Here is a 19,290-nt window from a genome sequence, read left to right on the forward strand (position 1 = left end):
GTTAATAAATTTACCGAACTTCCATTACTATCGATTACTATATTGTCCTTTTGACTGCTGTACACTCTTTAACCCTTATCCTTGAGTGGCCTATTGGCCTTGATAAGTGGTGACGCCTATGTAAAAAAAAAAAAAAAAGAAAAAGATGAGCATTCTATATTAATTTATTTTTTATTTCAGACTATTATTCTCATCTTTAATAAAGATGAGAATAATAGTCCGAAATAAAAAATAAATTAATATAGAATGCTCATCTCAAAAATGACTTCCAATTAAGGAGTATAATATATATATATATATATACTAATCGGTACTGACCCGACTATGGAAGATCAGATAATAAATAAACGTGGATTTATAAGATCAAAGAATCTAACCTTAATCGCCCTTTGGGGCCCGTGACGCAGTTGATAGAGACGTTGAAGAGGAACATTGTTTGAAGATAGCGGTTTCAATCCCACCCAAAGCGTGCCAGAGTTTAATTGGCAAAAATGTGGTGAGATGACAACAACTACGGATGGCAGTGATGGCTGAGAATGCAGTTAGGAGATTCGAAGTTCCTATCCGTCGCGGTTACCACCTGACGAAGGCCAGAGGAATAGTTGGCCGAAACGTGAATAAACAAAACCAATAAAAGATCAAAAACAACAACTAATAAAGATGAGAATAATAGTCCGAAATAAAAAATAATATGTGAGCAGTTTTCTATTATGATAAAGTCCACTTCTTTGCAGCAGCCTTTGCAATGTCCTCAATGTATTTGTTCCAGTTCATATTTCCTGTGAACGTTTTTTAAGTTAAAAATAATAGTGTAAAGCCTGTCAAGGTGAAATGCAAAACAAAATGGTGATCTCATCAAAGCAAAAGTCGAGCCATTGATAATCTCTCAAAAATCGTAAATTAAACAAGATACTGATATAAACACATCCAGTAAATATCATGAATCGCACAAAATTGTTTTATAGAATTGCAGACTTGTGGAACTCTCTTCCTATGTTGTCAAGACTAAGGTCGATAGATTTACAAATGGACATTGTCTCAGTCTTTTTTTTGATCGAGTTTTAAAAAATTTCCTTGTTTTGAGTGTTTGTTTGTCTTTTTCGTATAAATAAAGCGAAACTAATCTAACGATAATGACTGTCGCCTGACCTTCCGGTTGGGTAGTATCTGTTCTGTAATTGGTCCTTGGTCAATGTAGGGGAAACCCTTCATACTGAGACAATTACTATTTATTTGGATACTGCAAGAGTGCCCCTGTTTTGAAGGAGCTGCTTTTCCCCCCACATTAAAAACGACCTTCATGGGAGGTTTAAAAACAACGCTATTTCTGCAAGTCAGCTTTTTGATTGACAACGTTAGATTTGAACGCTTTACACTTCCAGTCACGTCCTGGGGTAGCGATAAGACATCAGGTTTTCTTTCACTTCCTTTTCCGTCTTCGTGGGTTCAAGCCTGCCTACCTACTACCACTTTTTAAAAAAATTTTTTTTTTAACACCTCCAAACACCCCAACAACGCTGGCCAGCCAGGCTAATATCTAATATATTGATGTTGGCATTCTGTAGATGTTCAGTGTAAACGGAGATGCTCTGATATTATTGTAGCTATTTTGTTAAAACTGCAAAAGTATTTATCTAAGCTAGCAGGGACGCCCGGCATAGCCTGGTTGTAAAATACACTTAAATTATATTTTAATTTATGTAGATTTCGTATTTTTTTTTTTTTTTTTTTTTTTACACAGTGATCACCACTTATCAAGGCCCGGAAGCCACTCAGGGATAAGGGTTATTGCAAGTACATAACGTTAGTGTGGAGATTTGATGAAGTGTTTAATTAGGGGGGGGCGGTTCATTAGGAATTTGTTAACATTGGACTTGAAGACATCCAAGTTGTAGTCCAGAGGGAAGCAGGCAGACGGAACAGAGTTCCACAGGCGTGCAGTTCTAAGAAAGAAGCTTTGTTCATGGAATCCGCGTTTTGATTTAGGCACAGATATAGAGTAGGGGAAATTTTTCACAGTGGATTCAGCTAGACGGGTGTTTTTCGTGAAAGATTGGCGAGGGGGGACCAGAGATTGGAGTTCAGACGAGCACCTGCCATGGAAATAAGGATAAAATAAAGACAGGCTCGCAACGTCTCTTCTGTGGGAGAGAGGTTGCAGGGTAGAGAAAAGGGCATCCCCCACTAAGCCACGAAGTCTATTTTGTACTCTGTCAAGGCAGGATAGGCTGTTTTTAGCAGCTCCTGCCCAGATATGGCAACAGTATTTCATCCGTATATATTATTATAGAGTCAATTTTCTATTGATTTTCATATATTATAAAGTTGTGATTTCAAAAATAAAAAGAATATATCCATATGACTTGGGTGCATATGCTTGAATCAAAACCTAACTTGAGTTCCTTCAACTGTAACCGAAATCAAAACTTATGAAGAATTCTTTGTAAAATTATTTATTCAAGAAATGAAACGTCATCTTCTCTAATGTAAATCTCACCTATCTGTTTAAATGTATGTATGTCTGCCTAAAACTTTCGACAGAGGTGATGGATTTTCACGATTGGTATCGTTTTGAAGCTCGACCCTTTGGATGACAAATATCGAAAAATGGGCTAGTAACATTAATTCCTTCACCCTCAACTGGGCACTTTTCTACAAGGAGATGTTGCTTTTTTTTTTTGCCAATATTTTTGAAAATCATCCCCTCTTTTCGATTAACTAGCCTTAAACCTTTGCCACTTCTGGTTTGGCGACGGACGCAACAGCAAAGACGTCACATTTTTTTTTTTTTTTTCACATGCTTTTCTTCCTTCATGGTACGGGTTCAAGCCTGCCTGCCTACTACCACCCTTTTTTTTGTTCAATACACACCTCCAAACACCCGGGCAACGCTGGGCATGTCTAGTAACAAATAAACAACAGTCACTCGGAAAAAAAAAAAAAATATAAGCGCGACACACAAAATAACACACACCATCGTGTTAATTTATAGATTCTTTTTTAGATCCTTACATCAAATGGTTTCATGCCTTGTCCAGAGTTACTTCCATAAAAAATGAAGTTACTTCTATACTTAAATAATGAAAAAATATATTGAATTTTAAGTAAAACAAACAGTACCTACGTAATTGTCATGTCACAAATAGTAACATATCAAAAAATTATGGAAAATGATTAGGTAGAAAAATAATCGTGAAAAAAAAACATTTGAAAAATCTAGCGATTTGATTTCAAAATCTTCCGATTCAAATTGGAGAGTTAACAGGAGAGGTAATTAAGTTTTCAATTTCTCGGAAATCTAATACAATCAGTTAATTTTATAAAAAAAAAAAAAAAAAAATTTAAACAGTTAAAAAAAAAAAATCATAAATCATGCACGTTATGTTTATTTGTGTTTTCTGAATAAATTCTGTCTGCTATGCATGCTGTTTCAGCTGAGTTATTTCCCCTTTGCTCATGTCATGTGACTAGGGTTGGATCAAATACTGACTTTTAACAATTGAAATACAAATACTTTCGTTTAGGTTACCAGAAATACAAATACTTTTATTCCTAAGTCTAAAAATACAAATACGAATACTTTTATTCCTCAATCTCAAAATACAAATACAAATACTTTTATTCCTCAATCTCAAAATACAAATACAAATACTTTTATTCCTCAATCTCAAAATACAAATAAAAATACAATAACTGATTTAAACAAAAACAAATATAAGTACTTTTTTTTTTTTTCAAAGTAATAAAGAAATCTGAAAATATGCAAAAAAAAGAAGAAAAAGAAAAGAAATATTTCCTTCCAAATTTGATATCTACATTACATTCTATATCATGTCCTCATTGCATTTTGCATTTTATTATCATTAGAGCTCTGAAAGTTTCATTCTCTCTCTCTCAAATATAAATACAAATACAAAATACTATTTTCCTGGATGCCATAATACAAATACAAATTACTTTTTCTTGTGATGTTAAAATACAAATACAATTGAAATACAAATACAATTGTATTTGATCCAACCCTACATGTGACCCAATATGTCTGCCGCAGCGTGTAATCTTATCAAAGTATTTTTACCCTTAGCGTAATTGTTTTTCATAAATAACTAGCCTGGATGCCCGGCATTGCCCGGGTGTTTGGAGGTGTCTGTTGAGCAAAAAAAAAAAAAAGTGGTAGTAGGCAGGCAAGCTCAACTCGTACCATAAAGAATGAAAAGAATGTGGAAAAAAAAACAAAAAACGTGACATCTTTGCTTTTGCACCCATTGCTCAAATGTATGTGACGAAAGTATAAATTAAGGCTAGTCAATCAAAAAGAGGGGATGACTTTTGAAAATATCAGCGAAAAAAGCAAGCCCTCTCTGTAGAAAAGTGCTCAGTTGAGGGTGAAGGAATTAATGTTTTTAGCCGATTTTTTCGATATTTGTCGTCTGGAGGGTTTAGCTTCAAAACAATATTAATCTTTTGAAAATTCATCACCTCTGTTGAAAGTTTTAGGCAGACATACATACATACATGCATTTAAACAGACAGGTGAGATTTATATTATTAATTAATTTTCTACCTTATCGTTTTCTGAATTTTTTAATATGTTACTATTTGTGGTATGACAATTACGGAGCTATAATTGCTTTATTTGAAATTCAATAGTTTTTTGTTATTTAAATATAGAAACCCCAAAATAAATCATGTATGTATATTTTGTATAAAAACATTTAAAAATTTTAATTTATGCAGATTGCATATGTATTATATAATCAATCCTCTATTGATTATTATATATTATGATGAATAATTTGCCTGGTGGACAAATTCGCAAAAATATAAAAAAATAATAATGATAAAAAAAAATAATGATAATGTCCTTCATCAAATTCCGTTTGTGTTTGTTTATAATATCATGTCAGTTGATATTTGGGCTTGATGATGAATGCCCTGGAAAAGTCACTTCTGACTAATGATTAGTTTTAAAATATGCAAAGGAAGAAATGATTTACAGTGATTTTAAATGGTATCTCTTTTATCGTAAATTGAACTTAATAAGAAAAAAATTAAAATAAAATGGTGAGATACACCCGAGTTTGAACCGGAGATCATTCAGTCTGTAGTTGAATGCTCTACCACTAAGCTATATCTCCAGATTATAAAAAAATTTTTTTTTTTTGTTATTTTTTTTTAAGAAGAAATTATTTGCTAAGATTTTATTATCTCCCTTGGCCGATGTAACATAAAATATTCCCCTTAAAAATTGTTCTTTTTTTTATCTATAAGAGAGAAAAGCTATTTTAAAGGGCGGATTTTTTTTTCGATTTTTGATACTTATCAGATGAATTTTCGTACAAAACATATCTAAGAACACTGCCAGACAGATAAATCAGTTTTGTGCGAAATTTGCAAAAGATAGGCTCAGCTGTTTCGGAACCTATGAGGAAAGAACTCACACACACACACAAAGTAGAGAGAGATAAAGGTCTTATTTTTTAATATGGAAAAGAGACCTCAAAATCTAAGGCAATAACTGGAATCAATCAATTTGGCAATCCGCCATTTCAAAATACAAAATGTCTGACCATTTGTGGATGATTTTTTTTTTTTTTTTTTTCAAGGGAGTCACCATCTATCAAGGCCCGAAGGCCACTCGAGGATAAGGGTTAATGAATGTAAGGTGATAGTGTAGTAATCATTAATAGTGTAGAGTGGGTAGAATTTTGATTATTTAAGGGAACGATTTAAACAAGAACTTGTTTACATTGGACTTGAATGCTACAATATTGTAATCGACCGGGAAGCAGGCCAGTGGAATAGTGTTCTACAAGTGGACGGTTCTAGAAAAGAAGCTTGTTCATTGAGGAAGGAACGCACCCACAATGTGACTTTTATAAAATAGTAAGATAGTAGAGGTTCTGATTATAATGGGAGTGAGTTTTTCGATTTTCGATACTTATTCGCTCTGTAGTTGAATTCTCTATCACTAAGCTATGTCTTCAGATGACGATAAATCTGTTTTATTAAGAAGAAATGATTTGCTGAGATTTTATTATTTCTTTGGCCGGTGTAATGTAAAATATTCCCCTGTAAATTTTAAATTTTCTTATCTATAAGAGAAGCTATTTTTAAAATCGGATTTTTTTTTTTTGATTTTCGATACTTATCAGATGAATTTCTCAAAAAACATATCTAAGAACACTGCCAGACATAAATTAATCGTCCCAACACTAATTATTATATATTACGAGGAATAATTTGCCCAGCAGACTAATTCGCAAAAAAAAAAAAAAAATAATAATGATGATAATATCATTCATCAAATCCCGTCTGTGTTTACCATATCACATCAGCTGATATTTGGGCTTGATGATGAATGCCCTGGAAAAGTTACTTCTGATAAATGTTTAGTTTTAAAATATGCAAACGAAGAAATGATTTGCGGCAATTTTAAATGGTATCTCTTCTTTTATCATAAATTGAACTCATTAATAAGAAAAAAATTAAAAAATTGTGAGGTACACCCAGACTTGAACAGGGGGGTCATTCGATCTGTAGTCGAATGCTCTAACACTAAGCTATATCTCCAGATGACGATAAATCTGTTTTTGGCCAGTGTAATGTAAAATATTCCCCTGTAAAAATTTTTTTATTTTTTTATCTATAAGAGAAGGTTTTTTTTTTAAATCGGATTTTTTCGATTTTCGATACTTATCGGATGAATTTCTGTACAAAACATATTTAAGAACACTGCCAGACATATAAATTAGCTTTGTGTGAAATTTGCAAAATATAGGCTCAGCCGTTTCAGAACCTATGAGGATCCTTCCTCATAGGTTCTGAAACGGCTGAGCCTATATTTTGCACATACAAACATACATATACACACACACACACACACACATACATATACACACATACACACACACATGCGCACACACACACACACACACACACAAAGTGACTTTTATTAAATAGTAGAGATAGAGATTCTGATTATAATGCGAGTGATTGTTGCAATAAATGTTGGCTGATTAGCAATTTAGAATTGTTGTTGAGATTAAGACTGGTAAGATTTTATTATCAGTGTAAAATTATATTCTTTAGGATAGTTATAATCAGGCTACAAATAGATTAGATAGAGGCAAGTGTAGTGGGGTATGGAAGTATATCTTGAAGAGGCTTTGTTTTAGTTAAAGGGGTGACGTTATATTGAGTCAATGGATTAAAAAGTAGGGACTTAGGTGAAAACATGAGAATCAAGGCCTGGAAGCCACTCAGGGATATTGCGTGTACAGTAATCAATGGGATAGTATCGTAGTAATTGCTAGTAATGGAGATCTGATAAAGTTTCTTACTTAAGGGGGCAGTTCATCATGAATTTGTTTATGTTGGACTTGAAGACATTCAAGTTGTAGTCAGATGGGAAACAGACAAACGGAATAGAGTTCCACAGGTGTGCATTTCTAAGAAAGAAGCTTTGTTAAAGTAGGGGCTTAGGTGAAAACATGAGAATTGGGATTATCTTGCCCAATGGTGAAGGGATTGAAGGTCGGGAGAGGGGAGGAATAAGGTTCAAAAATAACATCCTATGATTAAATATTTTTTTTAAGATCAGATCTTTTTGATTTTCGACACTTATCGGATGAATTTCTGTACAAAACATATCTAAGAACACTGCCAGACATATAAATTAGCTTTGTGGGAAATTTGCAAAAGATAGGTTCAGCTGTTTCAAAACCTATGAGGAAGGAACTCAGATACACACAAAGTGACTTTTATATAATAGTAGGGACAGAGATATTAGTCATTGCCAGGAGATAGTAGGCTCGCCTTTCTTCTCTTACTAGCCTGGGTGCCCGGCGTTGCCTGGGTGTTTGTAGGTGTGTGTGGAGCAAAACAATTGGTGGCAGGCAGGCAGGCTCGAACCCGTACCGCGAAGGGGGAAAAGAAAGTGAAAAAAAAAAAAAGTGACGTGTTAGCTACTGTGCCCATTGTCAAACCGGAAGTGACGTAGGTTTAAATTAAGTCTAGACAATTGAAAAGAGGCGATGATTTTAAAAAATATCAGCGAAAGAAGCGATCCCTTCCTGTAGAAAAGTGCCCAGTTTAGGGTGAAGGAATTAATGTTTTTGGCCAATTTTTCGATATTTGTTGTCAGAAGGGTTGAGCTTCAAAATGATGCCAATCTCATGAAAATCTGTGGCCTCTGTCGAAAGTTTTAGGTAGACATGCAAACATACATGCATTTAAACAGAAAGGTGAGATTTATATTATCGCTGTTTCAGTGACTTGACTCCAATTTTAAAGAACTTGATTCAACTCCATGTCTACATCGGCAATGTTTATTATTTTAATGATTTTATGATGTGTTTTTTCTCTTCATTATCTTGTTTCCTTTCTTTTTGCAGGGTTCTTCACGGGAACAGAAAAAAGCGATGCCTGCCAATTTCCGATAGTCCAGAACCGCAACCGTGTAAGGTTCGGTTTATGGAAGCCAACCCGAACCAATCTGGTGAGCCAGTGTCATCCGTGCAAACGACGGGTGCCACAACTGTCACCTCATTGGCATCACCATTAAACCAGACCCCAACAACACTTGACAAATCTAACCCACATGTCACCAACCCTGAGCAAGAACTCTTCTCTTTGGACACTCTCCTTTCTTCTCATCGGAAAAACATTTCGAACAATCGATGCCAGGAACAGAACTCGTCAAATCCCACAGACTTTTACCCCCCTCATTCTGCGGATGTTCAGTATCGGTTAGAAACAAATAAATCTGAACAGAAGCCACAGGAGACCCCACCCCTGAGCGAATGTTCAGATTCTTTAAATAATTCTATTTGCAAAAACATAAACAGTCCAAACACGGAATGCAATAGTTCAGTCGAAAGTACGCCACCATCCACGAGTTGTAAAAACATTCTTGAACTGCCAAATAGTATTGTTTTGAACATCTTCAAGTATTTGACGATTCCACAGCGTCTCTGTTATGTAGCCCGCGTCTGTACGAAATGGTATGAACTGAGCAAAGACCACTCTTTATGGCACCATATCTGTTTTCAAGACCTGACGCACATGTGGATTACGGATGAGATCCTCGACAAGGTCACCTCGTACAGCAATCATGTCGTCCACTTGGATCTTTCAAACATTATGGGATTTACCCTTAACGGAATTTCGGCTCTGCTCAAAAAATGCCGGCATTTGGTTTATTTGTCTCTCAAAGGGTATGTAAATCTTTTGTGTATATTTTTTATTTTTTTGGCTTTACAGACAGTTGCTTTTACAAATTTTGTACCCCACCCACATTTTGTTGTTTAACTGCCAATTGACCATATGTTGCAATCAATGACTTTCCTCTTTTGTTTTTGCTGGGGAATGTAACTTGGTTTGTCTCTCATGTGAAGACGTTCTTGAAGGACTTTTACATCATTGGCATAACACTACCAGCTCCTGTGAGATAAACAATAGACACATCCTTTTCAATTAAGGAATTATATTCAGTTGGGTTGGTAGAGCTTTTTGACTTCGAACATCATTATTTCTCTCCAGAGAATTAATTGTCTGGGCTGGGACCATCATTTGAAATTTGAATGGTTGTAATGAGGTAGGGCGGACAGACCATATTTTTTTTTTTTTATATATGAAAAACCCATATAGTGTCTACAATAAGGATGTTGATGCAAGGATGGAGTACTGCTGCCACATATGGATAGGAGCTGCTAAAAACAGCCTATCCTGCCTTAACAGAGTACAAAATAGACTTCATAGCTTAGTGGGGATGCCCTTTTCTCTTCCCTGCAACCTCTCTCCCACAGAAGAGATGTTGCGAGCCTGTCTTTATTTTATCATTACTTCCATGGCAAGTGCTCGTCTGGCTCCAATCTCTGGTCCTCCCATCGCCAATCTTTCATGATAAACACCCGTCTAGCTGAAACCACTGTCAATAATTCTCCCCACTCTTTATCTGCGCCAAAATCAAAACATGAACAAAGCTCCTTTCTTGGAAGTGCACGCCTGTGGAACTCTCTTCCGTTTGCCTGTTTCCCACCTGACTACAGCTTGGATGTCTTCAAATCCAATATAAACAAATTCCTGATAAACCGCCTCCTTAAGTAAGAGACTTTATCAAATCTCCATTACTAACGATTACTACAATACTATCCCATTGATTACTGTACACACAATAACCCTTATCCCCGAGTGGCTTTTGGACCTTCATAAATGGTGACTATCATATAAAAAAAGTTTGTATTTTGAATTTACTACAACCATTGGGCACACAAGTGTGAATGGAAGGTTGGATGCTGTGGAAATTTTCAGTGTAGAACATACTCAAACCATAAGTCGAGAATGATGAGAGCAAGAAAATTGAACTTGATAGCATTGAGCACTCTTGCTAACATGCTCAGTGCTTGTGGGGATGCTTGTGTAAGATCAGGTTGGGAGAAATTTAGGGAACTATTGCCCCTCTTAACAAATCATGTTTTCTCTCCAAAGAGGAGGGCATTAATAGATTTTCTAAAATAATAAGGAAGACACGGAGTCAGTTAAGGATGAACTTATGAAGTTGAGATTACGAACTCGAGAAGAGTCATCGGGTGAAACTGTCCAACTAAACGTGCTAAACGTGTTTTCATGCTAGCATGGAAACAGGCATTAAATGATAATTTATTACATTTCAATTTCCAAAGAAAGACAAACTTGAAAGTTCACTTAGCTGACTTTTTACGATCGATTCCAACTGCAAAAAAGTTTTCTTTTTATGGTAACAAAAAGCAGAAGCCATGAATACGTATCAACAGATAAAGATTGTTTTTAGATGGGACAAATCCTAATAGATTTGTCCCATCTGATGCACTTGTCAACCACAATTGTTCTGACACAGCCAGGATTTTATAAACATCTGTCTAAACCATGCTAAGATAAAGAAAATGGAGTTCTGTTGCCACATCTGGGCAGGAGGTGCTCAGCGTTTCCTATCAAACCTTGATAGAGTTCCAAACTGGCTTCGAAACCTAGTAGGTAACAACCTTTTTCTCTTCCCTGTATCCTTTCCCACAGAAGAGATATTGTGAGCCTATCTCTGCTCTATTGTTATTTTCTTGGCAAGTGCTTGTCTGAGCTCCAATCTATGGTTCTCCCTTGCCAAAATTTCGCAAAAATATCACTTGACTAGCTACAGCCACTATCAATAATTTCCCCCCACTCTCTATCTGTGCATAAATAAACCTTCTTTCCTAGAACTGTCCACCTGTGGAACACTGTTCCATTGGCCTGTTCCTGACTGACTATAACATCGTAGTCTTCAAGTTTAACGTAAACAAGTTCTTGATGAGCTGTTCCCCTTGAGTAATCCAATTTACAAGTTTCCACTACTAATGATTGCTACGGCACTGTCCCATTGACCACTGTACGCTTATTAACCCTTATCCTCAAGTAGCCTTTGGGCCTTGATAAGTGGTGACTCCTTTGTAAAAACACAAAAAAAAGTAACAAGAATTATAATAATCATGGTCCCTTTGATCTATGAACACTCATTAACCCTTATCCTCGAGTGGCTTCCGGGCCTTGATAAGTGGTGACCTCTTTTGTAAAAAAAAAAAAAAAAAAAAAAAATTGTTGAGGTGTTCTCTTAAATAATACAAATTCTTCTCGATCTATACCATGAATGATTACTATACAATTAACTCTTATCTTCGAGTGGCCTTTGGGCCTTGATAAGTGGTAAAAAAAAAAAATCTGATTGTCAGCACACTCTGAACTCACGACATTTTAATGACATCATTTCAATTTTATTTGTCTCCTCATAAGTACAGAGAAGGTCAGGCATAAGGCTTTTAACTGTGAGAAGCACCATTTCCTCTAAAAGGGTATAGCATAGCCACGGACAAGCGGATGTAAATGCATGCAAAATGATGTCACTGGTGGAGAAAAAAGGAATTATAAAAAAAAGGGGGAAGAGAATGATCATGAGAGAGATGAGATAGCGTTTGAGATCATGTAGGAGACTAGCTAGCATTCGATATCTCGAGACAAGATAGCATTTCAGATCTTGTGGGAGATGAGATAACGTTTGAGATCACGTGGGAGGAGGAATAACGTTTGAGATCATTTTGAAATTTTGAATACAGACTTTTGTCATTTATTTGTATATGCTCTGTAGTTACATCGAGCTTCATAAATTAAAGGATTGGTATAAATAAAAGGATTGGTATAAATAAAAGGTGAAATATAAGTGAATAAGCATATTTTCCCGTGAACATATCTCAATCAGGGTTTTATCACTCAATAAGGAACCCCTTGGACTTTAGCCATCTATGCCCCAAGCTATCCAATGCCATGTGGGACCCATGTGTTTTATCAGGTCGACCCTCCATCTCATTCTTTGTCTTCCTTTTGGCCTCTTATGTTCACGAGGTGTCCATTCCATTTTCCTGATGGACCATCTGTTATGTTGTTTGGCTGTGTGCCCCGCCCATCTGTGTTTGGATGTTTTGATGGCAGTATTGATGTCAGTAACATCCCGATGTTTCTCTTTCTATCTTGTAGAGTGATGTCTAACATTATCATCTCAATCTTTCTTTGTGCAACTGCCGAGATTTCTCGTTGGCGAGTTGTCAGGGCTCATGTTTCACTAGCATAGTAGATGATCACAGGTAGTCCATATTCATTGAAGATCTTCCCTTTGCTTGACATATTTGCTTTTCGGTTTCTCATGATATTCTCCATTTTCCAAAAGCTGCCCATCCCAATGCTATCCTTCTCTTTATCTCTGGGAGGAGATCTCCATCTTTTGTTATTTTCTTTCCCAAGTAGATGTAGCTTTCAACGTCCTCAATGGTCTTTCCATCAACAATTATTATTAATTAATCGGTCGGATCAAGTGGCACGGTAGGGGAGTCAACATCGATGGCGAACATCTGTCACATCTCATCTCCGCTGATGATATAGTACTGATGGAACACTTTCCTCAGGAACTAAATGACATTCGAAATGACATTCACTCTAAGAGCAAACTGGTTGGCCTCAACATGCATCTTAGGAAGACCAAGGTGATGTTGAACCAGCATGCTGCCAAGTCGCAAATAATTGTTGAACACACATATATATATATATACAGTGATGATCATATTTATTGGCACGGTAAAATAAAAGTTAAATTTTGTCTAATAAATTCTAAAAAAGGGATTAAATAAAAGAAAATAACAAAGTATATTATGTATTTTTAACTGGCCTTTCCGATACAGCAATCGGATTTTAGAAAAAATAAATAACAAAGGAACAACAAACATAATTGCAAAAAACCCTTGTTCAAAATTATTGGCACGATTTATTTAATAATCAATTGTATAGCCTTTGGCCTTGATTACCTTCCTCAGTCGCTTTTCATAGTTTACAACCAAGTTGTTGCACTCTTCAGTAGTAATTTTAGCCCACTCTTCCTGACAATAATCCTCCAATTGAATAAGATTCTTAGGCTTCCTTTGCATTACCCTCAATTTTAATGTTCTCCATAAATTTTCAATTGGATTAAGGTCTGGGCTTTGTGATGGCCACTCCAAAACATTAATATGATTGTCCTCAAGCCATTTCTTAGTCAGTTTAGCCGAATGCTTTGGGTCATTATCTTGCATGAACCACCAACGACGACTAAGTGAGAGCTCTTTAGCAGAGTCTTTCAGGTTTTCATCCAATATTTTAACATAATCTTCCTTTTTTATGCTACCTGTGACCTTAACAAGTCGCCCTGGTCCAGAGGCAGCAAAGGATCCCCAAAACATCAAACTGCCTCCACCGTGCTTCACTGTGGGTATGGTGTTCTTAGGCAGGAAAGCTTCACCAGATTTTCTGTAAATATAAGACACTTTATTATGGCCAAATAACTCTATTTTCGTTTCGTCAGTCCATAGAACACGTTTCCAGAATGCAACATCTTTATCAATATGACGTTTTGCAAAGGCTAGCCTTGCTTTCAGGTGCATAGGCTTCAATAAGGGAGTCTTTCTCGGACGACATGCTTTTAAACCAGCTCTCTTCAAAACTCTACCAACTGTATGTCGAGATACATTCACTCCAGAGGTGCTCTGTTCATCAACAATCTCCCCAACAGAGATCCTTGGGTTTTGTTTTACTTGTCGAACAATTTTCCGTTCATCTCTTGGGGAAAGAATCCTTTTTCTCCCTCTACCCTCTAAACTCATAACGTGGCCTTGCGATTTGAACTTGTTTATTATGGCTCTAACAGTGGATTTGGGAAGGTTTAGCTTCTTTGAAATCTTATCATAGCCCTCCCCATTGGTATGGCATGCTACAACAAGCTTCCTGACGTCTTCGCTGTGTTCCTTAGTTTTAACCATGGCGATTGAAAATTATAATTTAGTCACTTATAATAGTTTAAATAAATCGCTATCTAAAAATTATCTGAAAAAAATTATTCACTGAATTAGCGTTAAACAAGCATAATATGGCTATAAAAAAGTTCAGAAAGCACGTAAACCGGAAATTGATTGATATTATACTGATACTAAAAGAAAAACAAAGCCGTGCCAATAATTTTGAACAAGGGTTTTTTGCAATTATGTTTGTTGTTCCTTTGTTATTTATTTTTTTCTAAAATCCGATTGCTGCATCGGAAAGGCCAGTTAAAAATACATAATATACTTTATTTTCTTTAATTTAATCCCTTTTTTTAGAATTTATTAGACAAAATTTAACTTTTATTTTACCGTGCCAATAAATATGATCATCACTGTATATATATATATATATATATATATATATATATATATATATATATACGTATTTCTCGCACACCTATACCTCTTTTCCCATCCCTCTCTTCCTGTCTCCCTACATTCGCTTATGTAGACTTGTGTATATATGTATAGCTGTCTCTGTGTAAATATATGCGCAAACATTTATGTATGTGCATCTGTATTTGTTAGTATATGTATGTGTATATATGCATGTGTTTATGTGTGTATATATGTATATATTTGTATATATGAGTATTTGTTTGTATACGTATGTACATATTAATATATAAATTAATAAAAAGTAGCGTTTCGTTTCTGTCTTTAAACGATTGAATTTGGAAACGACGTTTTTGTTCTTTTTCGAACGAGAAATAGCCGTCGATTTACAAATGAGCATCATAGGGTTTCTCCTCATAACGTCTTATATCTCTTGAATTCTTATTCTCCCTTGGAATAAATAATATCGTTAGAATTCAAAAGATTGGACAGTTAAAGGGGCGCGTTTCTTCATTTTTATTTACTATTTAATTTTTAATTTTTCGTTTATATGTGTATATGTACTGTGTGCATGTGTGTATTTATATGTGTATATATTTAAAACTGACATGGCACCTTCTCATTGGCTGTACCTCCTTCTCCTCCTCCTCCTCCTCCTTCCTTTTCCATTCCCCTTTTCCCTGTATATGCTCATCACTTTCACTACACCGATGAAGACTGAAGAATCGGTCGAAAATTATGTACTTGTAAAAAAAGTGTTTTAATTTTTTTTTCATAATATTATTTTGTATTCCTGCACGTCACCAATTGAAAACGAATAAAGAAAAGTTATAAGCTTTTATACTTTTCGTATTCTTTTTTTATACATTTCCATATGTATATATATATGTGTGTAAGAGTTGAAATTTGCAATCAAAATTTATTGTTCGACTGAATACTCAAAAAAATAGTTTACAAAGTCCTATATCTATATTTTTAAAGATCTATATATATATATATATATATATATATATATAAAATAAAATAAAAATTACAATTAAATTTATCAAAATGATCCAAGATGATAAAACTAAAATATATTATAAATATTAAAGAATTAATATTTATAAAGTAATCTCAACCAGATGTAAAAGCTCGATAAAACCAAGTAGGAGATAGAGCTTATAATAAGAACAAACAGTTAATAAAACATGTTAAAAAACACTTTGAAAAAGATTTAAAAACATATTTAATCTGAAAAGGAAACACTTGATAAGTGGATAGTCCTTAATCCGTGGAGTTTCAAAGAAATACTTTCCTTCTCATCAGAGGGTAGGAATTAGCAAAATGCGGGATCGGTTTTTTCATACAAAAGTATTTGATGAAACTGCAAGTAAGTCAAAGATCTTACTTGATAACAAAAAGTGAAGCAGAGGGAATATAGTGAAGAAAAAGGCGATTTCACATGAATGAATAGTCAGGTGAAAGGTAAGATATCCAATGACGGTAAAATCCAAAAATGTAAGTCCAAAAAAGTTAATTTAATTTTCCATTTGCACAAGTAAAATCCAAGGAAATCGCGTAATTGGAAGATGGTTCAAAATAATCCAAAAGGCCGAAATCTGTGGAATAATTCACAAATATGTACAAGGAAAAGGGGAAAAAATTCCAATAATAATAAAAGAAAAATAAGATATGCTTTTAAAACGGCTGCCGAGAACAAAGTGTAATTAAAAAAAATCAGTAAAAAAAAAGAGAGAAAATTGGAATGAACGAACACCCAATAATTTTATTATACCATATTTCTTCAAACTGAAACCTAATTATGAAAGTATACTTACGCAAATAGATCTGAAAAGTCTTTGTTAAAGTTTGTGCCATATTTCCATGGAGTACAGGCGCGAATGCAGACCCCACAATTTTATTATACCATCCCTATTTAAGTTGAAACATACTTATCAAAGTATTCTTATGTACATCTATATCAAAAACCCTTGTAAACGATTTTTTTTCTTTTCATTTTTTATTTCCATACTTTGGGGGCCAGGCGCGAACGCAAACCCCGCAATTTTTATGGACCACCGTTCTGCCAGATCAAACATACCCATTCCTGATCCTCGATACATCTATCATTATATGTAATCAGTTTTTTAAAATAGTCAACCATATAGGAGCCTATTCGTGACCAGACACACACACACACGTTCAGCTTTATATTATAGATATATAAAAGATCTTTAAAAAATACTTTGCAAAGATGCGATAGAGGTAAAATAGTTTCGCTTGTTTTCTTTTCCTTATAAGGGAAATGGTTTCCATAATGTTTTATTGTTAAAGTGTTTTTTATTCAATAAGTCTGAAGAAAGGCTGTTCTTGTGAAAATTTTCAAACGACATAATGTTTGGATTTGTCCAAATGGTCTTGAAACAATTGTAACTAACAATGAAATACACTTTTTGTTGCTATCAACCCATTCTTTGAAGTCTTGGTTTTTGTTAAAACAGTTTATGAATGCTCAATTATGAAATATGATCATTTTGTAGCTTACTTTTTAAGTCCTCTCTTTTTGGTTTAAATTTATTGGTATATGAGCAATTACTAAATCATATAAACCCAGTATAATTTGGAATACTACAAATAACACACACACACACACACACACACACATATATATATATATATATATATATATATATATATAAAGAGAAAGAAAATTAAAACTGTAAATTGAAATTTACAATCAAAATTTATTGTTCAACTGAATACTCCAAAAAACAATTTACAAAGTCCTGTATAATAAGCTCTACTCTCTATTGCATATTGAGCTTTTTTATTCGGTTGGGATTTGTTGGTTGGTTGTTTTTGTTTTACGGCATATCAACCCTTTTCAGGTTATTTAATGCCGAATCCGGTGATTTTGAAGAAAATTTTTAATAGAATATATTTGTTTTTTGCAAGTCCGTTTCTATTTAACCCATAGTTGGGACCCTAACAGGTACTACCACTCCGGGTCAGAGTGGACCTGGAAGCAATGGCAATGAAATGGTGGCTCCACACTCCCCAAAGCCCGCAAGCTGGGGCCTCACCATCGGATATAGTTTAAGGTCATATCCAGGACCTCGGTTGGGATTAAATTAACTATATATAAATACTGGTATTTATATTAGACTAGCAGGGCTACCCGGCGTTGCTCGGGACCGTATAAACAATGAAAAAACAAAAGCAGATATTGAACATATGTTTTATTCTTAGGTGAGAGGAATCTTTCATCTCCAGTTTTAGCGTTACAAACAAACATTTGTCTTTTATATATATATAGATAATGACAGGTTTTTTGGGGGCCCCCCTCGAAGATAACTGATCAGTTGACCAACTTCTAGTGGTCCGTTTGACGTGAAATTTCGATATTTGTCATCCGGGTGATGGGGCTTCGATATGATACCAAATTTGTCAAGTTTGGTTCCGTCTTTCAAAAGTTTTAGCGTTACAAACAAACATACATACACACAGACGTTTGGCTTTTATATATATAGAAGAAGATTAAAGTTTACCTTTGCATGTATCGGTAAATACTACATCCTTTTGATTTTATTTCTTTTAGATATAACTATATATATATATATATATATATATATATATATATATATATATATATATATATATATATAATATATATATATATATATATATATAATATATATATATATATATATATAATATATATATATATATATAATATATATATATATATATAATATATATATATATATATATATATATATAATATATATATATATATATAATATATATATATATATATAATATATATATATATATATATATAATATATATATATATATATAATATATATATATATATATATATAATATATATATATATATATAATATATATATATATATATATATATATATATATATATATATATATATATATAATATATATATATATATATATATAATATATATATAACTATATATATATATATAGATAAATCATATTTATTTATATATTTGAAAATATATAAGGCAATTAAGCTATACAGAATTTTCCACGTTTCATCCTCGTGAGGATTCGTCAAGCTAATCCTCACAAGGATTAAACACAGAAAATTCTGTGTAGCTTTATTTTTTTTTAAATTTATTTTTTCTGTTCTTCTTATAAAGAAGTCATTTATCAAGGCCGGGAAGCCACTCGAGGATAAGGGTTAATGGGTGTACAATAGCCAACGGGAAAATGTTGTAGTAATCGTTAGTAATGGAAATTTGGTAAATTGGATTACTTAAGGGGAACGGCTCATCAAGAATTTGTTTACGTTGAACTTAAAGACGACCATATTGTAGTCAGTTGGAAAGCAGGAACATAGAAAAGAGTTCCACAGGTGTGCAGTTCTAAGAAAGAAACTTTGTTCATGGAATCTATGTTTAGCTTTAGGCACAGATAAAGAGTGAGGGAAATTATTGATAGTGGTTTCAGATAGATGAGTATTTTTCGTGAAAGTCAGGCCAGAGGGGACCATAGATTGGGGCTCAGACGAGCACTTGC

The 19,290-nt window shown here is 34.1% G+C and overlaps 1 protein-coding gene across 1 annotated transcript in view; it reads left to right on the forward strand.

Annotated features, from left to right (window-relative positions):
* LOC145266998 (uncharacterized) overlaps positions 1-19,290 on the forward strand; it is a 52,971-nt gene that overhangs the window by 2,324 nt on the left and 31,357 nt on the right. Inside the window, exon 2 of the mRNA XM_080122898.1 lies at positions 8,397-9,218. Coding sequence (XP_079979024.1) covers positions 8,397-9,218 — 822 coding nt within the window. The remainder of the gene's footprint in view (positions 1-8,396; positions 9,219-19,290) is intronic.

This window comes from Euprymna scolopes, chromosome 42, assembly GCF_053919585.1.
Source record: "Euprymna scolopes isolate OS-2025 chromosome 42, ASM5391958v1, whole genome shotgun sequence".
NCBI lineage: Eukaryota > Metazoa > Mollusca > Cephalopoda > Sepiida > Sepiolidae > Euprymna > Euprymna scolopes.